The sequence below is a fragment of the Urocitellus parryii genome, chromosome 12, assembly GCF_045843805.1.
Source record: "Urocitellus parryii isolate mUroPar1 chromosome 12, mUroPar1.hap1, whole genome shotgun sequence".
Lineage (NCBI taxonomy): Eukaryota > Metazoa > Chordata > Mammalia > Rodentia > Sciuridae > Urocitellus > Urocitellus parryii.
Window position 1 is genome coordinate 52,413,717 of NC_135542.1, and position 24,920 is coordinate 52,438,636.

Consider the following 24,920-nt stretch of genomic DNA (forward strand, 5'->3'; position numbering starts at 1 on the left):
AACAGAAGAGAACATGCAATTTCAGATGAAACATGAAATGTCTTACTTGTACTCTACAAGTTTGAAAAACAATGTTCTACAAAGCAGTTTATGTAAAATAGTATGTTTGAAATGAATCCAAATACATTGGAACTCAAAATATATGTGAATGAATTACATTCTCCAGTGAAAAGACAACATTGTATTTATAAAAAAGTAAAAACAAACAAAAGACTAATATCTAGCTATGTATTTATAAGAGACACATATATAAAGGTTAAATTATAAAAGGTAGGAGCTGGGCTCAGTAGCACATGCCTGTAAACCCAGTGGCTTGGAAGGCTGAGGCAGGAGGATAGAGGCCAGCCTCAGCAGCTTATCAAGACTATCTCAAAATAAAAACAAAAAAGGCTGGGGATGTAGCCATGGTAAAGCAACCCTGCATTTATTTAATACTGGGTGGCAGTGGTAGAGTGGGGAGTAGGAAAAGATATATTAGCAACCACCAAGGAAAATAGCTCTGGATAGATTAAATTAAGCAGGAAAAGGCAATAATTCCAGACTGAATCAACTAATAAAATTGCCTCAAAACATATAAACCTTAATTTACCAACAAATGCCATAATCTCATTTTTCTTTAAGGCTGAGTAATATTCCATTGTATATATGCCACAGTTTCTTTATCCATTCATCTGTTGAAAGGCACCTAGGTTGGTTCCATAGTTTAGCTATTGTGAATTGAGCTACTATAAACATTGATATGGCTGTGTCATGTAATATGCTGATTTTAAGTCCTTTGGGTATAAACCTAGGAGTGGGATGACTGGGTCAAATGGTGGGTCCATTCCAAGTTTTCTTTTTTTTTTTTTTTTTTTTAAAGAGAGAGTGAGAGAGGAGAGAGAGAGAGAGAGAGAGAGAGAGAGAGAGAGAGAGAGAGAGAATTTTTAATATTTATTTTTTAGTTCTCGGCGGACACAACATCTTTGTTGGTATGTGGTGCTGAGGATCGAACCCGGGCCGCACGCACGGCGGGCGAGCGCGCTACCGCTGAGCCACATCTCCAGCCCCCCATTCCAAGTTTTCTTAGGAGAATATTATGCTAAACAAAATAAGACATTCCCAAAGAACCAAAGGCCCAATGTTCTCTCTGATATGCAGAAGCCAATTCACAATAAGCAGGGGGGATAGTGGTATTTTGGACTAAATGGAGGGGATTGAAGGGAGGGGAGGGGATGTAGGGGTAGGAATAATAGTAGAATGAATCTCACATTATTACCCTATGTGCATGTATGATCACATGACCTGTGACTCTACACCGTGTACAACCAAACTCCCTCTTTTGGCATTCTGCCTTCTACTGTGTGATCATGTAGAGCATGAAGGCCCTTGAGAGATGTGGGTCCCTTGATCTTGAATTTTCCAACCTCCAGAACTGCTAAGAAATAAATTCAAGCATTTATTAATTCATGCCACAAACATTTACTGAATAACTCTTTTATTTTGAAAAGACTTAAAATAAACAAATGCTTAATTCTATTAAGTACAAAAAGGACCACTAATTTTCTAATTATCCTTAACTATTCTAGATAATACCTTGCTTATTTCTTTATGGTCTTAACATAAAACCAAAGAAATATTTATAACTTTAATTAGGATAGCCTAATGGACTTTAAAATTGAGTTTCTAAATGGGGTGTGGTGTCCTTGGTTGTAATCTCAGCAACTTGAGGCTGAAGCAGGAGGATCACAAGTTTGAGGTTAGCCTCAGCAATTAGATGAGACTCTCAATAACTTAGCAAGACCCTGTCTCAAAAAGTAAAAAGGACAGGGGATGTAACTCAGTGGTAAATTGCCCTGAGTTCAATACCGAATACCCTTCCTCCATCCCTCACAAATTGAGTTTCCATAAGATTTTTGGTAGAGTATTTGGCTGAAAATTTCAGTAATTGAAAATTAGATCTGTATTTATTATTTTAAAATGAAGTCCTTTAATGAGAAAAAAAATCCAAATATTGTTAGCACAGTGTATAAATTGTAACTTTTCAAATCAGTGGTAAAAAAGCAGATGTAAAATATAATTAGTAGGTGGGCATGGTGGCTCATGCCTGTAGTCCCAGCTACTTGAGAGGCTGATGGGGAAGGATCACTTGAGCTTATGAGTTCAAGACCTGACAGGGCAACATAGCTAGATCCTGTCTCAAAAAATTTGTAAATGGTACTTAGGAACGGTTGCATAAATTACTTTGTACAATATTACAGAAGAATTGCATTGGAAACATTTTTGTTTTTGCCACAAGGAAAAAAGCCAACACCTAAAATGTGATGCATTTGGGAAACAAACAAAACCAAACTAAAACACAACATCCCAAAACAAAAAAACCCAAACCTAAAACAAAACAAACAAACCCCTCAAATTTTATTTAGAAAACAAGTCAACCATATGCATACAAAGATAATTTATAGTTGCCTTTGTAGCTATATAAGAAACATTTCAAGTCAAGCTAGTCATAAAAATTGTTAAGAAAATAAAGCTGGGCAGACAGAAATCTTTTAAATGCTTATATGAAGACTTCAAGATCTCAAAGTGCCTTCAATCAACTGTTATAAAACCTTATACAATTCAAAGAAATCTTATCTTTGGAGATCATATAATAAACTAGTAATTTATCAATACATAGCAAATACTAAAATGTGATTGAATTTATATTCAATGGGGCAAATTAGGATTTAGCATATCTACGGAAGGAATACATTGGAACTGTCAGGGATCCTTTTGGACACTCACTCTGCCTTCAGCACTATCTCCTTCAAGAAGTTTCCTTATGCTTCCATAGAGCCTGCAGGCACTTGCTACATCAGACTACAATGGTATCTTTTTGTGTTGGCCATCTTCCTTGGGCTCTAGGTTCCTCTAGATCATTTTACTAATTGCAGCATCCCTAGCATCTAGCAATTCCCATAGCTCAATATTATACACAAGGTATCAAAACACTAGGGCAAAATTCATCACAGATGAAAACGTTGTTTTCCCTAGAATAGACATGAAGAGTCAGGGCACACAGACTTGGCAGAGGGATGGATTGCTAGACTGCTTAGCAGTAGTACCTTGTAGGTGCACTTTCTCTGTCATATGTTCATATTCACTTTTTTTTAACATCTATTTTCATTGAAGAGATCAAAATTACCACCTATCTCATGGATGATTTCTTTGATGTTAGGCAGAAACATGTTTACCAAAATATTATTTAAAATGGTAACTGATGAGCAACTTTCACGATCAAATTAAGGAGCAGAAATAATGAGAGGGGGATATATTTCTCTAATATTGGGAGGGTATGATAAGTTTGGACCTTCATTCCTATGAATTTTATTTTACTACAATTGTGATTGTAAAACAGATTTTTCTGATCTAAATAGAAAGAGGCTTCTGGAGGGACCCAGGTTAGAGATGACTATGGCAACCTTTTCTAGGTAAGGAATCAAATTTTTTTTAAAAAAAAAGTAATCTAGGGGCTGGGGTTGTGGCTCAGTGTTAGAGTGCTTGTCTCACATCCATGGGGCATTGGGTTTGATCCTCAGCACATTAATAAATAAAATAAAGGTTTTGTGCCCATCTACAACTAACTAACTAACTAACTAAATAAATAAAAGTCTTTACAAAAAAAAGTAATCTTCATCTGTTTTACCTGTAAAGGCTTCCAAATTCACTAATTTCACTATCAAATCTTTTGATCTTTTGAGAACTAAGCAACAATTTCCTGATTTGCCAAGGATTAAATTTAAATGCTCGGGAGAACATGAGCCTTCTCTCTAAAACCATTACTTTTAATTGACAGTATGTTAAAGGATAACATGAGGGTATTAGTTGACATTATAGTCTATTGCAATGGAAATGTGTTTGTAGTAAGATTGTCTCAAACAAGTTTTAGGGGTACAGAGACTTAAAGGCAGGAAATAAATCATATGAAAGATGCATCCTCTAAATGTTGAAGTGCCACAGGAGTTCAGATCCTCAGTGAGCTCATCTTGCTTCCTGGTTTTAAATACTATCTACACACTGATAGCTCTCAAATTTATATCTCCAGGTCAGTCCTCTCCTCTGAACTCCAAACTCACACATCTGTCTTCTGGATCTTTAATAGGTACATCAACCCTAGGATGTCCACCCTGAGCTCCTGACACAGTCCTCTCCCTGCCCAGTTCTGCTCACAATCTTCTGCATCTCAGGAAAGGTCAACTTCCTCTCCCAGTTGCAGAGGCTGCAGAAATCAGGAGTAATCCTTGACCTCTCACTCCTCAACAAATCTTATCAACTCTACCTTCAAAATATAATCAAAAGATGCTCATTTCTCCCCACAGTAGAGCTTTCAAGCTACCACCATTTCTTGCCTGGATCACTGGGCAAGAACCCGTCATCCTGAACCTGTCTCCCTGCTTCTGCACTTGTCTTCTTAGCTTTTTTTCTAACATAGCCCCCAGAATGATCCTATTACAATCTCAGTCAGATTATGTTACTCCTCTGCTCAACTCCTCCAGTGATTTTTCATCTCATCGAGTATGACCCAATGTCCATTGGTCACTTATTGCCCTCCTCTTTTCCTCCATGCTGGACTTCCTGCTGTTTACTGCACAGGGCCTTTGCATAAGCTATTCCCTCTGCCTGGAATGCTCTTTCCTCAGGTATATTTATGGATTGCTTTCTTTCCTCCTTTAGGTCTTTATTTAAAATCATCTTTCAGTGAGGCTTTCTGTGGTCATTGATTTATTCTTAGTACTTCCATCCTCCTTTCTTGCTTTCTCTCTGTGGCATTTGTTTAACATACCATATATTTTGCTTATTTTTACTGATAGCATCTGTCTCGCCTCTAGAATATAAGCTCCAGAAGGTAGAGATTTTTTGACTGGGTATCCTTTTCTCCTAGAGAATTGCCTGATACATAGTGTAAATGTAATAAAAATGAGTTGGATAAATAACTTAAAAAAGGTGATGTATGTCATAAGAATTAAGGTCTATTAATGAAATCATGATTAATCAAGCTATGAACCTAATTTCTAAAAATGTATCTTATGTTGTTAGGTTTTCATGGAAATTTGTCTTTGGAGCAACTTTTGTCTTTATTTTCTGTAAGAACAGGATTGATTTATCTTTGCAACAAGAAACTTTAGAGATAAGTGTTCAAGAAGGAAGAGGATGGTGATAAATATAGATGGATATTAAATAATGCCTATTGTTTGTCATGTTGGATGAGCTAATGATTTTTTAAAATTATTATAACATAGCACTTACTATTCATAGCAGTCTGAAGTTAAAAATGAAAAAAAAAGTTGCTCATTGATTGAATTAGCAGTGTCTGGCACACAGTAATGTAATATATAAAGAAAGTTGACTTGGATACAATCCAAACAGCTTAGCTATTGATGTAGTTTTATTTCCGAAGTGATTCTACAGTAAAGGCATGGCATCCAGGTTGGTTACAGTTAAACTCTAGAAGAAAATAAGGAAGAATAATGAAGATACTATCTTTAGACCCAAGAATTAAAAATCCTTAGTTGATATTCTTTATCATATTATAAGGGAAACACTTAGTGAATACACAGACTAAAAGCTTTCATGTAAACAAGTCAAGATGGCGCCTGGCATTTTGCCAGGGGGAGTGGTTTGTGAGGTGGCGCCAGCGAGCCATTAAGTGTGGAGATTCCTTATTGGTTGACTGCTGCATCTAGTTTATGTTAATTAAGATAAGCTGTGTGGAATATATATATACCCCTTCTGTCCTACAATAAAAGGCTCCCACTCCTGCTGTATCAATATACACAAGTTTTTCGTCACCCCCTGGTTATTTTGCTGTAGCCGGACTATGGCACTTTCATATGAACCACAGATGAAAAGGGCAATGTTACTAGTCAGAATTAGAGGTAGAAAGACAGAATGGAAAGATAAGGGGTGGGAGACTTGAGTTTCAGCCTTCACTATGCCATTAACTGGCTATATGACTTGGGGTGGGCTGTTTAAGCTTTCTTGGTTACCTCATCTGCAAAATGTGAGGCTAGACTGATCAGATTCAAAGGTTCCCTAAAGGTTATACAATTGTTTGATTTCAAAAAGAAACTACAATAAAGTAAGGAGATTATCCTGAATTATTGGCACCCATTGTAACCTCAGGGTTCCTTTAAAGGCAGAATGGTGAAGAGTGAGAGTGATGCCACATGAGAAACAGACCAACCACTGCTGTCTTCAAGGACAAAGGGGCTATGACCAACTGAGGAACACAGGCAGCCTCTAGAAACTGGAAAAGGAAGCCAACAGTCATTGCTAGAGCTTTGAGAAAAGAGCCCAGCCCTATTGACACCTTGATTTTAGCCCAATGAAACTTGTATTAGACTTCTGATGTTCAGAAGTATGTAAAGGACAAATCTGTTAAGATTTTAAATTTGTGATTTGTTTCAGGAGCATTAGAAAAATACAATGATATGCATTGTAACCAGCAAAGTTGGCCCCAGGTTCATCACAGATGCAGGATTTTTATAAAAATCCTACATTCAGGCTAAGCATGGTGGTGCATGACTAATTTCAGTTCTTCAAAGGCTGAGGCAGGGGGATAGCAATTTGAGGCCAGCTTCAGCAACTTAGTGAGACCCTAAAACAACAGTGAAATGGTCTCAAAAAAAAAAAAAAAATGAAAAGGGATAGGGATATGGCTCAGTGGTTAAGTGCCACTGGGTTTAGTGCCTTGTACCAAAAATCCTATATTCAGAAATTTTGGAAAAATCTTCCTTATGATGAAAGGGAAGCCATTGCAGGGAGCAACACAGGCTTTAAAAACTTGTCTTGGGTGGAGTGTGAGCAGGGAATTGGAACAGGGCCAGCCAGGAGCTGGCTCCACAGTTCAGGGAGGGGCTGGCCTGGTCTGCCTGTGGGCAAGTGCAGAGGAGTCAGGAAAGGAGGGGGAAGCACTCAGAGATCTTCTGGAGGCGGGCCAGGAAGGCCTCTAGGCTGGTGTCACACAGGCAATTGAAAGTAGGGGTCTGAGGCTGTTACCCCTGAATAAATTATATATATTTACTCCACTATAAAGGACCTGGCATGCTAAGTAGGATACAATCCACATGCAGATGTGATTGTTTTCAGTCAGGGAATGACAATGACTCAGGGTAGAAGGATGGTCACTAGGGCCACCAACCCCAAGGAGCTGAGCAAAGGCAGGTGCAACCTCTTGACAATGCTCCTAATAGGGGAAGTCCTTTTGTAAAGTTAAAGCACCTGCCCACCCATTAAAAGCCCTATAAAGGAGTCAGGTGACTCTTGCCTTTTGGTGGCTCAAGAATGAAACTATGTTCCTGTTCCTCCCTCCACCCAACTTTGGGCTCTGCAGATTACCACCCAGGAATGAGGACACAGCCCTGGTAGATAGGCAGGCAGCCAGGAAGAGGCCTCTCTGGGAGAGTTCCTAGAACTTCTGGTGGAGTGTGGCTCTGGATTGTAGAGACAGGCCTGGGGTCCTTGAGTCCTTTAGCCCAAGAGGGTTGGGGAGGGGTTAGTATTTCCAGATAAGACCAATAAAAATAAATAAGGCCAATAAAAATAAAGAACAGGGCTGGAGTTGTAGCTTAGTGGTAGAACACTTGCCTCACAAGCATGGATTTGGTGACTTATTTTTACTGTCATCCTTTGGCAAAACAAGATTTAGGGACAGATGAGGTCTTACTGCAGTATGCCTAATAATTTTTTTAATGACATAAACCCTCATTATAATAAAACACTGTTCACCCACATATTAAACTGAAACAATCTGAGAAGTAGGATTTCCTTAAAATATTTGATTTTTTTCATACAATTAATTTTGTAGTTAGAAAATCAATTTTCATTAAAAAAGATGATAAATCAGAAGGATCTGTTCTCCAAAGTCATGGACCTAATTCGTCTATCTTCATTTAGCACGTTTTCGGCTCCTGTTTGATTATAAATTTTTAGTGGTTGTAAAGATTGTTTATGGATTTTTGTTTTGACTCACACTTTGGTTACCATAAGGTAATCCGTGATTACAACAATACTGAAAAGCAAGCTGTAACCGTAAAATACGGCAGGAATGCCAATAATCAATACAGTGAACGGTGTCTTTTTGACCCCTGCTTAACTCATTATTTTACATAACAAGCTCAGACGAAGAATACCCAATTCAGATAGTGTTTCGGCTGACAAAATACTTAATTTAGTCCTCACAACAACCCTGTGAGGTAGGCCTATTCTAGGAGGTAGGATGACGTGGCAGTCACCTGGCAGGTCACGGGGAAGGCGCAGCAGCCTGGCCAAGGAGACAGGCATAGGTCTGGAGGCGCTTCTGATTATACTGGAGCCTTCACTAAACCCTGCCCTCCTCATCCCTCTCCTGCCATGTATCTTTACAAACCCGAATTCTCCCTTTTCCAAATAAGAAAGGCGGGCTGCGGGTTGGGGAAACCTGTAGCTCACATCCAGGGCGACCCTGTCGGTCCCCAAAGTCCCAGCGCTAGGCGCTGAGCACCGTCCACCCCCTCCCGAAAGTCGCTTGCCGACGACAGACTAACCTGACCAGGTCGGTCACGCAGGAGCCCACTACTACCACCGCCGCCACCTCCTCCTGACACTGCCTCCGGGGCTCCCCAGACGCCGCCATGGCTAGATGAGGTGCTGTCCAACTTGGACTGTACCCTTTGCACTTTGCCCGACCCTTTAACCAGAGATGCCGCTCCTACCCTCTTATCGAAGCGGGCCTTTCACACGCCTACGCGGGTCGCCCACCCGAATGCCCGAACAACCCCGCCCGACAACGGCCCCCAGTTCTTTCAGGAATTGTCTCCCGCACCGCCTCATGTTCCAGGACCCTCCTGATACTACGAGTGCCAGGCTCCTCGCCACGCGCGAGGCAGGCGCTGACCCAGAGCTTTCAGGCACTGCGGGGACGCCTTTCCGAGCGCCAGGCGGGAGCGGCACGGGGGCGCGCACGCCGCCACACTCCCGAAGGGGGCGGGGCGGGGCGTCCGGGAGCGCGCACGCATCCGGCCCGCGGTGCGCGTTCAGGTCGGTGCGTCGGTCGGGGGCGCGCTCGGGTAACCTGTACCCCACGTAGTCGCCGGTTACCGATCGGACTAAGTTCCAGGTACCAGGACTGGGGCTGGTGAGGGGAGGTTGGATCCCGAGTCGCACAGGTGGCGCAGAGATCGATGGCCAGAGGGCTTGCCTACTCTTCCTATAGAGAAGGCCCCCTGTTTCAAAGATGCCCTGCTCACCCCCATCACGCTAGTCCACTCAAGAACGAGTCCCCCAAACCTCAGAGTTACCTGTCTCCCTTTCTGGTCCACCCCTTGGTCCCTAATGAACCCTCAGGGTGATCCCTCTTTCCTCTTGATGAGGGGATCATACAATTTGGGAGAAGGGGGAGCGTCCCCTTTTAAATGTTCTTGGAGTTGGGTGGTCATTCTTTGAGTCTGAAACGATTTGTTTTTCCTGATTTTGCCCCTTGGAGAAATTGCTTCCCCAGTGTGACTTCCCTCGTGTGCTGTATGACGTTGATGTGACGCAGCAAGGGGGGGCCACCCCTTTCCGTTCCATGACGTCAACTGGACACGTGTTTCCGTGCTTGTCATCCTATCCTAATTGCAAGAGCCTGGACAGTGCTTTAGACGTCTTTGTATTCCCCAGGCAGCCTACCAGAAGACCTGATGTGACCTTATTTTGGGGCAGGAGATCTTTGTAAAAATGTATTTTTGCATTTTCCTTATGCAGTACGTCAAAATCAGGAAATACAAATTGCAGAACTGGCATTCAAAAGAGGCTGGCTACCCCAAATTTCTGGCTATCTGGAATCTGTTACAATATTGCCATTGTCTCATTTGTCTTATTTAGGGGGAAGTGGTCCAATCCATGTCCCTGCTCACTGCACCAAAGGACCACCTTGTTTGGTTATTATTCAATGACCCGATTTTGGAACCAGTATTCTTTCCCTCTTTCTTAGATAAGTCACACCTTCTCATGATTGAAAAAGATGTCAATCCTGCATGGAATCTAGCACTATCAAAAAAAAAAAATAGTACTATGACTGTTCCAGAAATAAAGCCAAATTCATTCCCTCAGTGTCATCCTAAAGTCATGACACTTGCTGAATTGTTCACTGTTAGTATGGTTAGCTTCTGGTTCAGGTTTAGAATTTAACTATTGAATCATTTAAGCCAACTTCCGCAGTAGGTCCACAGTAGTCTAGTTTGTCTCTGGTTTTGAAACAATCATTTATTTAAATTCTGACTGAGTCTTGATGTCAAGAAAAAAAAATCACCTTGATGTTTTTTAATTTATGTGATCTTTTTAACTTATGTTATTTGATAGGAAGACAGGAATAGTGGACTTTGAGAATCCTCAAAATTCGAATTTGAATTTAAATTCTTATCTGTTTGCCATGTTTGTGACTCTGAATAAAGCATCTTGCTTGCAGAGCTTCAATTTTCATGTCTGTAGAATGGGGACAGTATTCACCAGGGAACAGAGTTGTAGGGGGAAGTGAATAATTTAGGAGGTGAATAATTTAATCTGTCAGTAGTCGAGATTGAAAATTTGTTGATTCCGTTCCCCCCCCTTTCTTTTTGTAGAAACGAGAGGTAAAATAATAGTAGGTACTGTGGGGAAAAAAAAATGGAAGAATAATATCTGTGAGATCCTTATGCTTTTTTTTCTGAGATGAATATTTGTGTGTTTTGCTTATGATCTAGATAAGCATCCTTTCAGGAACTGTGACATTAGTGGATAGAAATAAAGTTAGAAATGTTGCAGAATAGGAAGAAAAGCCTTCAAAATGATTATATGGATTAATATACTGTACAACCCCCCACAGTTATCCATATCATCTGCAAAATGGGGATTAAAATACCTGCCTTACTACCCAGGTTGTTAAGAGCAACTGTAATAATGTATGTGAAAACTCTTTGTAAGTGATAAAATGTTATAAAGTAAAGGTGATTTCTATGGTTGATAGTATAATGCATAATTTTTTTTCCTTGTGATGACAGTGGTGGAGGTAGGTCATCTGCTAAAGAGTTAGAATAGGAGCTTTTTTATATTTGCAGAAAAGATCATTTGGGAACTAAACACATAAAGTATAAAGCTTTTGCTACCTCAGAGGTACTTCTTGGTTTCATCACTAAAGAGTCTGACAAAGTTCTTATTTTTTGACAGATCACTGCAGCCCTTCCCTTTATTACTGTCTGAAATGAAAAACAAATACTAAATACCGAAAATAGTATTTATTGTAATTTTTTCAACATTTGTATGTTCTCATGTGGCATAATACATGAAAAACTAGAATGAGAATATCAGTTTCTTGTAATTGTAACTGGATGGAAACTTATTTGTTTTTGATGTGGGATTATTCTTTCATTTCGAGGAAGAAAGTGATCATTTAAATTGAATTATTCACCTCGGAAAGTAGGCTTTCATTTAGAATTCTATTAAGAGGAATTGATGTACTCCCATGAGTTTCCAAGTAATTTAGATATGATTTATTGGTTTTGCTTTATATTTTCAAGTATAAGGACTTCTCAGTGCCTTAAAGTCGAAGACTGAAAGATTTGTATTAGTCTGTGTTGCTTAGCATCTACATAGGTGTGTGTTTTCATGATTTAATTGTTATGTAGATTTTTTCCTCTCATTTTGTTACATTTATTCTCCTGCCAAAATTTTTATGGGCATATTATATTTTTCCTATCCTTAAATATTTTTCTAGCATTTGTCCTCTTACTCATTTGTAAAATGTTACTGAATGCTTAGTGTTTGCCAGATACTTTTGTTAAAACACTAAAGATTCAAGTCCAAGTAGGGGCAAGCACATAAGCAGGAGGTTAGAATACACTGTGGAGGAAGGTATAACAGCTGTAAATAATTTCTGGTAAGTAAGAATTGCAAGCTGATTGTGCTTGTTTTAGAATTTAAAATATTATTATCAATTTTTTACTCCTTGTGGGGATACCAAAGAAGGGCTTCTTAACTGAGTGGAGTATTTTTTTGTATGTTGGGAGATAATTGCTAGTGAATGCTTCTTGGTCTGAACTGAAGTGGGAGAGGCAGTAAAAAGATAGAGGGAGACAGCTTGTTGTTGTTTTGAGATAGGATCTGTGTTGTCCAGGGTGGTCTTGAACTTGTGACCCTCCTGCCTCAGCCTCCTGAGTAGCAGATATTATAGGTACATAGCACCATGCCTGGCTAGAGTGGAACAGCTTTAAATAGAGTAGAGCAAGAATCATCTTCAGAAAGGAGGAGAGAGTTGTCCTTCAAGGGTTCTGTCTCTAAAAAGCAGTGGTGCAGTCTATGTCCTGAGTGGCTGAGCAGCAGGGAAATGATTTCTTTCGGAGGGTCATTGCAAGAGGCTCCTTAGAGGGGGAAATGAAGTATTTATTCATGCAAGGGAAAATTCTGAGGGCTGTGCCAACTTTTAGGAAGCTTTGTTGTATCTAATTTTTTGTTGTTGTTGACTCTGATCATCATTCTTTCCTTTTGCTTTCAGTGGTAGCTTACAAGTCAAGTTAAAATGTCCCCAGAAGTGGCCTTGAACCGAATTTCTCCAATGCTTTCCCCATTCATATCTAGTGTGGTCCGGAATGGAAAAGTGGGATTGGATGCTACAAATTGTTTGAGGATAACAGACTTGAAATCTGGGTATGTATCAGAACCAATTCAACCTTTTCCTAATAATAAACATTTCTTACCAGAGTCATAAAAATGAATACCACAAACATTCCTCGAGTCATGAACTCATCATGTGCTGATTCAATTGCTTTTTAAAAAATATTTATTTTAATTTTACTTTATGATATTGTGGGCCATTGTATGACCAGAATGTTCATTTCCCCGCCACCCCTCTGGCTTATCTCTTTGTGAACAGTGTACCATGCAGGTTTTAGCAAGTGTGTTTTTATTCATTGGCTTGCTTCCTGTTTACTGCAATCCAGAATACATGATAAGAATTGGACTTTGAGATTTGGCATCTGACATAATTTTATAACCTCTTTTAATACAAAAATTATAATAGTAAGTCAAAATGAGTTGTTCCTCATACTGGGGTTTTTGCACCTAGAAATGTTGTATTAAAAAGGAAACACATTTTATTTTGAAATAAAATTAGATTTACCAAAATGTTAGAATACTATAGGAAATTAGCATCATTTCAATATTATTAATTATTCTACAGCTCTTATTTGAGTTTTGTTGGTTATCCCTTTCATGTCCTTTTTTGGTAGAAGAATCCAATTCAGAATACAAATTGCATGTGGTTGTCAAGTGCCTTTAGTCTCTCTGACATTTGACAATTCCTCACTCTTTCTTTGTTTTTAATATCATTGATACTTTCAAAGAGCACTGATTATATATGTTGTAAAATGTCCCTCTATATGGTTTGCTTAATGTTTAATATTTTCCTTTTATTAGTGGGAGAAATACATTTATTTTCTCATAGAAGAATATAGACATATTGGACCATCTTAAGCCTCAAAGTAGGGAATACCTGATGTTCATATCTTTTTACTGGTATGTTAAATTCGATAACTTGATTAAGATTGTGTCAATGAGGTTTTTTCGACAGTGAAGTTATCTGATTTTACCTTTGTAGTTGTGAGTACCTGGTGGAGCAATGCCTTGAGACTCTGTAGATAGCTTGTTTCTCATCATATCTTTGTCCATTAATTTCAGCATCCAAAGATGGTTCTTGCCTGCAACTATTACTCTGGTGATTTTCTAGTTCCTTCATTCTTTTCATATTTATTAGTTTGAATTCCACTGTAAAGAACCATTCATTGTCCCTTCTTTCTCAAGTGTTTGATTATTCAATTTTTAAAAAAATATTTTTTAGTTCTATGTGAACACAATAGAATTTTATTATATTTTATTTATTTTTACTGAGGATAAAACCCAGTGTCTTACATGCGCCAGGCAGGCACTCCACCACTGAGCCACACCCTAGCCCTATTTATTCAATTTTTAACTTATGTCAGTATTAATTTTTAGATATTTATTTCACTGGATGGGTTATAATTCAAGCACAGATAGTTCCTGACTTATAATCATTTAATTTATGATATTTTTATGTTTTTAATATTTATTTTTTAGTTGTAGTTGGACACAATACCTTTATTTTATTTATTTATTTTTATGTGGTGCTGAGGATTGAACACAGTGCCTCGCATGTGCTAGATGAGTGCTTTACTGATGAGCCACAACCTCAGCCCCCATGTTTTTTTCCTTACTAGAAATGTTGTATTCTTGATTGTCTTTTGGTTTTCCATGTTAGACTTTTTTGCCTTTTACCTTCTACAAATCTTACTATATTTTGACCAAGGTGAGTACTTGGATATAAAGATATAGACTTATGTTCTTCAGTAGTAAGATAAGAAGACTGGAGTTAGATACTTGGGATAGTAGAATGCTTTTTTCAAGACTTGGCATTATCTTCTATTTCACTAATTAAATACTTGTTAAACATTTACTATTTGTTAGTCTTTTTGCTAATGTTAGGCATGTATTACTCCTTTCTTTGTTGAGGAAAAAGAATGTGGTAGATAGAACTCTGGAGGAGTTGATAGGAAGAAGGTTGTAATTTTTTTGCTACTTCAAATCTAGAAGTTATCTATATACATTAGAGTATTTAAAAACTGTCATCCTTAGAATAGTCAATGATTAGAAATTGACTTTCTGTTTTCTTGTTTAGAATTTTGTGCCATTTAGTCAAGCAACAGGCTAGGTACACAGGCTTCTCAACTTTCACATGAAAGTTCTCTCTTCCGTTGCTATTATTACTATTACTATTACAAGGATGTGGGGATTGTAAATCGGAGGCTATGTGTAGGATTCATTCAATCTGGATTTCCCAGATGATTATAGACAAGCTAGATACAGATCAAGCCTCCTATATTACTTCCTTTAGATGAACTTTATCTCTGAAGTCATTGGGATTAGATCTCAGGAGGGTATTTTCCAGTAGCCTATACTGTAATTTTTGGCCTATAGAAAGTAGAGTGATATACTTCATTTGCTGTGTGTTCATATCTTATCATTTATGTTGCTTTGATTTCATTTTTCTGGGATCTTTAAATCAGTTATTGTTACTTCTGGGTCTGGGAATAAAGATTTTCAGATGAACTGTGGGGCACTTTATAGAGTAACTCTTTAGGTTTTATCCTCCTTTGAATTTCTTTCTTTTTCTGATTTTCCTTTTAAAATTTATGTTTCTGCTTTGTGCTCATTTCTCTCTTTCTGTATGTTTTTGGAGGTCTGGTCTTTTCTTAAGTTCCTTTGGTTCAATGAGATGATGAACAATTCTACTTATTTTCTCTTCCTTTCTGCCGCATCTCTTCTCCTGAAACCAGCATATCTTGCATTTTACTGCTCAGATCTCACACATTAAGGATTTTCCTCTTTTCTAGGAAGGGGTAAGCTTGGAGAATCAAAGGCATTTCAGGTGTGGATTGAAAGCTTAAGTGTGTGAAGTCAGAGGTGGCTCCCATTTTCTGACTGGATCTCAGTTTCTTTATCCATAAAATGAGCAATCAGATTAGATAACTAAGGTTTTTATAGGCCAGAAATTCCCATGAAAACAGTCTAAATGTCCATCAACTAATGAACAGGTAAACAAATGTGAAAGAAGCTTGTCATAAAATGTCACACATTATATGATTGCACTTCCATGGATATCTAGTATAGTCCAGTCCGTCAAGATAGAAAGTAAATTAATGGTTGCCAGGAGCTAGGGGAATGAGAAATACTTGATAATGGGTATGAAGTTTCTTTTTGGGGTGAGAAAAATATTCTAAAATCAGATAGTTGGTGATGGTTGCACAATTCTGTGAATATACTAAAAACAACTGAATTGTATACTTTAGAGTAAATGTTATCACATGTGAATTATATTTCAGTAAAGCTATGGTGTTAAAAAAAGTAACCTGACAGTTACTTTTAAAAGAAGCAGTGATGTTTGATGGCTGTTTGCAGATAGGATATAGAAATAAGTTTTTCTTTTTTAGTTTGTCACAACATTCTTCTCAGACGTGAAGACCTGGCAGGGAACTGATGGCCGTGGGCTGGAGACTGCTTTTTGTCAGGTGGTACAAACCTGAACTTCTCACTTTTTATGCCTATCCTGAGAGACGATTTTTATCAACATTAAGTCATGTTGCTTCTTTCTGCAGATTCCCTTTTGGGTGCTCCCAAATTGCTGAATATTTAGTTGAGTGTTTAAATGCAAATGGTTGAGCTGATGAAAAAAGTCTAAAATGAATCCACTAGTCCTGGCCCTGTCTGGACTAGCTTTGCCTGAAAAATATTTGAAATGGCATTTAGTGATATTTCCTATTGTGTTAACTTTCTGTCATGATAATAAAATACCTGAAATAATTGACTTTTGAAGAGACAATCCTTTACTTGGGTTTGCAATTTCTATGACCAGGTTGACCCATTGCTTTTAGCTCTCTGGTGGGGGTGCTTGATGGCAGTTGTGGGGAAGCAGGTGGTTGAGCAAACTGCTTACCTCATGGCCAGGAAGCAAAAGAAGAAAGAGGTTGGAGTGGGGTCTCCTAATCCTCTCTGGGGACATGCCTCCCTAACCTAAGGACACCATGGAGCTTTCACAAGGCCCCTCCTCCTAAAGGTCCACAGCATCCTTCAGTAATGCCACCCTGGGGACCAAACCTTTAACACAGGGACCTTTGGGGAACATTCAACATCCAAACTATAGTATTTATGGAATTTTGTTTCTTTAGTTTTAAAAAAAGAAATAAAAATATCTCAACTAATTTTAGCAAAATTGCTCTGCTGAAAATGATGTGAAAAATCTTGTTAATTCAGAGCATTGTTGATGTCTTCTTAAAAATGTCTATTTTTTTTATTGGTGCATTATAATTATACATAATAGTGGGAATCACCATGCCATACTCGTACATACACCTCACATAATTTGTTCAATCTTATTCTCCAGTACTTTCCTTTTTCCTTCCCTCCTCTTCCCTCCCCCTGATCTGTTTGCTCTGCTTTACTGATCTCTCTTCCGTTGTTATTATTATTATTACAATTAGTGCATTATTTTACACATACATAGAAAGAGTCATTGTGGTGTATTTGCACATGGACATAGCGTAGTTTGGTAGGTTTCATTCCCTGGTACTTCCCATGCCTTTCTCCACTCCCTTCCTATCCAACCCCTCCCTCTACTCTATTGGTCTCCCTTCTATTTTCATGGGATCCCTCTTTCATTCCCCCCCCCTCCAGCTTCTACATATGAGAGAAAATATTTGACCCTTGACTTTCTAAGTCTGGCTTATTTCACTTAGCATGATATCCTCCAGTTCCATCCACATACCAGCAAATCACATAATTTCTTCTTCTTTTTTTTTTTTATGGTTGAGTAAAGCTCCATCATGTACATACCACATTTCCCTCCTCCATTTGTCTGTTGAGAGGCACCTGGGCTGGTTCCACAACTTGGCTATTGTGAATTGCAGAAATATCTAGTTTTTATTAACATTAATTATGCAGATTAATGAGATCCACTGTGATATTTCCATATATGCATACAGCATACATTGATCATATCTGTATCCACCGTCTACTCCTGCACTCTCCCATGCTTCCCTGTCCTTGGTGATCATTATTCTACTTTCAGGTTGACATTTTTTTTGTTTGTTTTTATTTTTTCAGTTTTTGCACAGGAGAGAGAACTTGTCTTTCTGTGTCTGGCTTATTGTGCTTAGCATGATGTTTTCCAGTTCCATCCATTTTGCTGCAAACAAAAGGATTTTATTATTCTTTATCGCAAAACAATTCTGATATATATCAGTGTTATTATAAAAATATTTTCTTTATCTGTTCATCTCTTGATGGGAATCTAGACTGATTTCATATTTTAGCTATTGTGAATTGTGAATAATGGTACAATAAACATGGATAGGCAGGTATCATGCTTTCTCTTTCTCACTTTCTCTCTTTCTCTTTCTTTTTATGTTACTGGAAATTGAACCTAGTGGTGTTCTACCATGATGTTAAATCCCCAGTCTTTTTATTTATTTATTTTATTTTGTGATAAGGCCTTTCTTGCTAATTGCTCAGGCTAGGCTTGAATTTGTAGTCCTCCTGCTTCATTCTCCCAAATAATGGGATTATAGGCGTGTGCCACTGCTCCTGGCTCAGGTGTCTCTTTTGTGCTGATTTCATTCCTTTGGATGTATAATCAGGAGTATTTCCTGTAGAAGCTGGATCATATGGTGGTTCTATTTTTAGTTTTTTGAGTTCCTTTTTCCTTACATCCTGTGAGTATTTGAAATTTTTTTTCTCACAATTGCCATTCTAACTGGATAAGATGGTATCTCATTGTACTTTTGATTTGCATTTCCCTGATGGCTAATGACATTGAGCATTTTTTTCATATACTTATTGGCTATATGAACTTTCAATAAGTGTCTACTCAGACCATTTGTCCATTTTTAAAGTGGATTATTTGGGTTTTAGTTGTTAAGTTTTTTGAGTTCCTTACAAAAATATTTTGGATATTACCCTCAGATGAATAGATGTAGGTCGTTTCTTCACTCCTATGATTATTTCCTTTGCTGTGCAAAAGCTTTTTAGTTTAACATAATCTCATTTGTCAATTTTTGCTTTTATTTCCTATGCTTTTGGAGTGTTATCCAGAAAATCAGTGCCTGTACCCATAGGTTGAAGTGTTTCCTCTAGTAGTTTTAGAGTTTCAGGTCTTACCTTAAGATTCTTGATCCATTTTAAGTTGATTTTTGTTCAGGCTTAGAGATAAGAATCAAGTCTCAATCTTCTACGTGTGGATATCCAGCTTTCCCAGAACCATTTGTTGAAGAGGCTGTCCTTTCTCCAACGTATGTTTTGGCACATTTGTTGGGAATCAGTTGGCTGAAGATGCGTGGGCTATTGATGGCTTTTATATAGTACTTGTCTGAAAGATTCACAAAAGTTCTTTAGAAGCTTATTAACAATTTTTCTTCCATCCTTCTGTCAATCAAAGTGAATTCTTCAAGTTTCCATAACAAAACAGTGGCAGAATGAAGGAAAAGAATAGCTTCTTTTTGATGTCTCCCTTTTGGCATTTCTCTTTCTTGTTGTTTTGTTGTTGCAGGGCACCAGGCATGCTAGTGGTGGGCGCTCTCTTCCACTGAGCACTATCCCTAGCCCTCCCTTTCTGTTTGATCTGTAATGATCAGTGTTATGAGAGTTGGAGACTTTTTTTTTTTTTTTTAAGTGCTGGGGATTGAACCCAGGGGCACTCAACCACTGAGCCATATCCCCTGCCCTTTCTGTATTTTATTTAGAGACAAGGTCTTGCTGAGTTGCTTTGGGCCTTGCTAAGTTGCTAAGGCTGGCTTTGAACTTGGGATCCTCAGTCTTGTTACTTACTGTATGTAGCTGCTTACCCTGAAGAGATAAGGCCTAAGTACTGGTATAGTAGATCTGGTTTATAGGGGGATAGTAATCAAAGCAACAATTTTTTAAAATATTTTTTAATGACATTTAAATCTTTCAACCTTTTTTAAGTCTATGTATCTTTCTAAACTCTGTTGCTAGAGCATCAGTATTTTTTTTTAATATTTATTTTTTAGTTGTAGTTGGACATAATACCTTTATTATATTTATTTATTTTTATGTGGTGCTGAGGATCAAACCCAGGACCTCGCACCTGCTAGGCAAACGCTCTACTTCTGAGCCATAACCCCAGCCCAGGGCACCAGTGTTTTAAGGACAGAATTCTTGTTTATTTTTGTGCCTTAAGATCTGCCATGGTATCTTTCACATGTAGTATGTAGAGGAAGTCGAATGAGGGAATGGATGGTTTAGGGGTTTTCCTAGAGAGGTGGTGTGGTTTGTTCTTGTCTTGGAAGGCTGTTTATTGGCTTGGTAATATGTCACTTAAATTCTGTTAGGCATAATTCTTAAAAATGGTATTCCCTGACAAATGAGTTGATGTTTTGGAAATGAAAGTATGTTCCAGAATTGGGTTTATTCATTTAGGTAAAATATATACTGAGATCTGAAAGGTCCAGACTATTATTTTTAGGGAATTATTCCATGAGTTTACTGAGTGTTTATTAATTCTCTGCTCTGCGTTAAATTGTTCACAAGCGTGTGCTATTTGTAGGATGCCATATTTTGTCATTTTCAGTGATTTTTGTAATCTTGAAGATGTCTAAGTGTCTGTTCAGCATTCTGGAATGATGCCTGGCAGCTATAGCAGGGAAGAAAGCAGAGAGGGCTCATTGCAACCTGTGGCAGCTGAGCCTTCATATCTTTTTTCAGCATATTGCAGTGACTCAACCTTACTGGCACATGGCTGTGTTTGGGGCATCTGCTGTGACATCTCATCCACCCACAACTACCTGTTGCATTTTTTTGTCCATGTTCTGTATTTCATTACTTAGTTAAAAATAGATGCTCAGTGTAAGTACTTGATTACTAAATAGAACAATTTAAAACGATGAGTGCTGTAAGCTTTGAAGACGGATCTCAGTCTGGCTGCATTAGTCTCCGTAGCCGGCAGGCTAAACCTTTCTGTATTAGTCTTGTGTCTGGAAGAAAGCTGCTGTCCTGGGTGTCAATAGTTTAATTTTGAAGTTGTGCAGTTTTTAATACTTTATTATATACATGCCCACTTGGCTTTTCCACATCACTTTCTTTTCTTTACTCTTCTTTCATCTCATTTTCCTTTCTCCCTGTGCATTTCTTCATACTTTCTGAATTCATTACACATAAATGTATCTCTAAGCAATATATGATATTATTTTGTATGTTTAAAAAGTTTACAGATGATATTATAAAATACATATTCTACATATTCCATCTGCAGCTTGCTTGTTTTGCTTTCCCTTAAGTTAGAGACTTATCCATGTTAATACTTATAGTTTTAGTTCTTTCATTTGTACTATTATATCATATTTCATTGTATTTCTCCTATTTTTAATTCATTGTTTTAATTTTTTTAACAGAATGCCATAATGAAAATTCTCTCACATAAGCATAAAGAAATATATATGAGATTATTTTCTGGGGCAAAGTTTCTAGAATTGGTATGTTTACCCATTAGTGGTTGTAAAATCAATTGAGTGAGTCACCCTCACATTTACGAAATGAGTAAGAACAAAATGGAAAGTCTCAGAATGTGTCACACATAGTAAGAATAAGCACTGTTTTGTGACTTTCATTTTAGTTAAATAAGTAAGTATGTGTATACTGGATGACAATGACAAATATGTGTGTGATCAACAAAGTTTGAAAGCTACCCCTCAAGGGTATATTCCTAAGAGTAGAATTACTGGCATAAGGTTGAATGCGTCTTTTTAAAAAACAGATTCGGCCAGATTGTGTCAACTTCCTCCCACCACAAATGAATGAGAGTTCCCATTCTTTGAAGCCTCACCAATACTTGGTATTGTCAGACTTAAATTTTTGCTAAGCCGATGAATGTGAAATGGTATCTCTCTATGGTTTTTAATTTTTTAATTTTTTTAGTGCATTATAGTTATGCATAATAGTGGGGTTCATTTTGACATATTCATAAAGACATATAACATAGTTTTTCCTCCATTGCAATTCCCAAAACTATATCCTTCCCTGTCTTCCCTTCCTCGATCCTCTTCCTGTATGCTCTATTCATCTTCCTTCTATTTATTTATGTTTTAATTGATGCGTTTTATATATATATATATATATATATATATATAATTGGAATGCATTGTGGCATATTCATACATGCACCTAGTATAATTTGGTCAACTTCAGTGGTTTTAATTCATATTTCTCTGATTGTTAATATGATGATGAATCTTTTCATATGCTTATTGCAGTTTGAAACTCCTCTTTTGGGGATATCCTTTGTTCATCTTTTAAATGGATTGTTTGTATATTTGTTTAGATTTTTAAAGTACTCTGAATTTTGGCAGTTAATGTATTATAAATAACTGCATGCAGTCTATGACTTTGGTGTTATTCATATCCAGGAATTTTAATTTTAATAAAGTCAAATTTATCATTATTTTCCTTTTCAGGTTTGCACATGTGTGTGGCAGGGAGGAGAGAGAGAGAGTGAGAGAGGGAGGGAACAGGGAGGGGAGAGTTTTAAGAAATCCTAGCATATCTAGAAGTCTTATATCTTCCTCTAAGAATTGTAGTTTTCATTTTTAAATGGAAATTTGTTTATTCTATAAAATGTGGTGTAAGATAAGGATAAAGGATTTTTTTTTCTATATGGATAATTTGAACTTGTGATCCTCCTGCCTCATGAGCTGCTGGGGATTACAAGCATGTGCCACCATTTTGGCCTCTTTAGTGTCTTAACTATTACAGCTTAATAGAATGTCATGATAGCTAGTAGGACAATTCTCTTCATTCATTTTGTTTGAATTTTTAAAAGTTGTTTTTCTTAACCATACATTCTAAATGCTTAACCATATATTGTAAATACTTTTTCAATAGGCTCATTTAAATAGATGTATTCTTTTCCTCCAGGAAACCTATCATAACTCAGTTAACAAAAACCACTTTTTAATTCAGTGAGAAAAGTAAGTGAGAAAACTAAATGAGAAAAGTAACTGACTTGGTGAGGTGCTGGTTGAGAATTTTTGGTCAGGAAAGTTCTCTCTGAGGAGATGACATTTGAGTTGAGTCATGAGAAATGGGAACAATCAATGTGAAGAGTTAGGGGATTTGATGTAAAAATAATCATGTGCAAAGGCAAGAAGAATCATGTGATTGTCAGGGGGGAAATTAATTGAGAGGGAAATGAGATGTAGTCACCAGCTAGGTTATATTAGCCTGGTGGACTGGATTTGGAAACTTGTGTTTTCTTCTGGATAGAATGAGAAGTTATTGAAGGATTTTTTATATTTTAAAACAAAAAACTGGTTGTTATATGGAAAATGCCTTATATAGGATATGGTATTCTAGTTAACTAGCCATTACAGTATATATACATTTTTTTTTTTTTTTTTGTGTGTGTGTGTGTGGTGCTGGGGCTTGAACCCAGTGCCTTATGCATGTATGGCAAGCACTCTAACAACTGACCTATATCTCCAGCCCTGGCCATTACAATAGACTGGGTGAGAGATGAAGAAATCTTAGAAAATGAGGTGACAATGGGGCTAGAAAAAAATGAATAAATAGGGTTAAAAAGCTGTTTAGAAGGTAAAATAATAATAAGGATATTGAATTTGGGTTTTAAAAATTTTTTTAGTTGTTGATGTACCTTTATTTTTTTTATTTATTTTTTTTAAAGAGAGAGTGAGAGAGGAGAGAGAGAGAGAGAATTTTTAATATTTATTTTTTTGTTCTCGGCGGACACAACATCTTTGTTGGTATGTGGTGCTGAGGATCGAACCCGGGCCGCACGCATGCCAGGCGAGCGTGCTACCGCTGAGCCACATCCCCAGCCCCAATTTTTTGTGTATTTATATGAGGTGCTGAGGATCGAGCCCAGTGCCTTACACATGCTAGGCAAGCGCTCAACCCCAGCTGAATTTGGGTTTTGAGAAAGAATCAAGAATGGCTTCCTGGGCTGGGGATGTGGCTCAAGCGATAGCACACTCGCCTGGCATGCGTGCGACCCAGGTTCGATCCTCAGCACCACATACCAACAAAGATGTTGTGTCCACCGAAAACTGAAAAATAAATATTAAAAAAAAATTCTCTCTTAAGAAAAAAAAAAGAATGGCTTCCTGTTTCTTAGCTTGAGAAAGTGGGCAGATAATCATGCCATTTGCTGACCTGGGGAAGACTGGTGTAGGAACTGCTTTAATCTGGGTTGATGACTCTGTGGGTCCGATACTATTGTCATTTTAGGTGTTTTCTTTGTCTTTCTTGTTTGAATCTCATTTCTTATTTTCTTGTTTTGTCTTCTTGCTTTATTGAAGCATATACTCCTGTAATATCCCAAGAAAGGGAGAGGAGGAGATAAATTTTGGGGGGTTCTTGAAAGTTTGAAAATGTCTTTATTCTTCTTTTAAACTTGATTGATAATTGGAACAGGTGTAGAAGTCACCTGCAGAAGATTGTAATTATTTCCTTTTCAAATGAGAGACCCCCCCAACACATGTACTTTCATAGTTCCATGGATGCAGGATCTTTTCTTATGTTTGTAGGGATGTCAATTATAGTAAAAAATTCTTCTGGACCTTGTGTTGTCTCTTTTCTGCTCTGTCTTGTCGATGGCTTTCCTTGTTCTGATGATTCTTACTTGTATGTGTTTATTAAAGAATGAGGCTCTACAATGTGAATTAGAAGCCCCTTGGGCATGGGTTGAGATGATACTACTGATCTTTTCTGTAGTACGATCAGGCAACATCCAGGCCTTTTTATTGGGTAATTATCTGGAAGACTTTCTCTGGGCTATGAAATAAAAGTCATGTAGGTGCATATATTCTGTGCATCAACAAAATTTCAATTATTGAGCCTAAAAGCATGCAAATTTTTAGATGACATATTTAAAATACTAGAATATTATATTTACTTACATATAAGGATATATAATGAGAGTGCCAATTCCTCTACATTTTTAATAACATTAATATTATAGATTTTGTAAGCTTATTTTCTAATTTAATAGATGGAAATGGTATCTAATTGCTCTTTTATTTCATCTTATTGCTGTGTGTGTAACAATTCATGCCATTTGTTCATGTTTTTTTGGTGGGGTACTCGTCTTTTTCTTATTCATTTGTAATACAGTCTTTTTATATATATGTTATGAAATTTAACCTATTCACAGTATATTACAGATATTTCTTCCCAGCTTTTAAATGTTTTTCAATTACTTTATTTGAAATGTAGAAGCTCTTAAATATTTTTTATTTTTGAAACAGTAATAAATTATTCTATGTAAAAAGAAAGATATAAAAGGGTGATAAGTGGACAAAGTCTCCCATCTACTC

The 24,920-nt window shown here is 37.4% G+C and overlaps 2 protein-coding genes across 4 annotated transcripts in view; one reads left to right on the plus strand and one right to left on the minus strand.

Moving 5' to 3' along the window:
* Positions 1-9,362, minus strand: part of Rbks (ribokinase) — an 87,589-nt gene extending 78,227 nt beyond the window's left edge. The window contains exon 1 of one of the 3 annotated variants that reach the window (XM_077791694.1): positions 9,297-9,362. Coding sequence is in view for 2 of the 3 variants with exons in the window: in XM_026393859.2 (XP_026249644.1) it covers positions 8,544-8,632 (89 nt within the window). In the remaining variant the exon portion in view is untranslated. Of the gene's footprint in view, positions 1-8,543; positions 8,740-9,296 lie in introns of those variants that run through there. The other 2 variants (XM_026393859.2, XM_026393936.2) reach the window with 2 other exon arrangements.
* The window catches only part of Babam2 (BRISC and BRCA1 A complex member 2), a 396,592-nt gene continuing 380,683 nt past the window's right edge, over positions 9,012-24,920 (plus strand). Inside the window, exons 1-2 of the mRNA XM_026391012.2 lie at positions 9,012-9,115; positions 12,506-12,657. Coding sequence (XP_026246797.1) covers positions 12,530-12,657 — 128 coding nt within the window. The 5' untranslated portion in view covers positions 9,012-9,115; positions 12,506-12,529. The remainder of the gene's footprint in view (positions 9,116-12,505; positions 12,658-24,920) is intronic.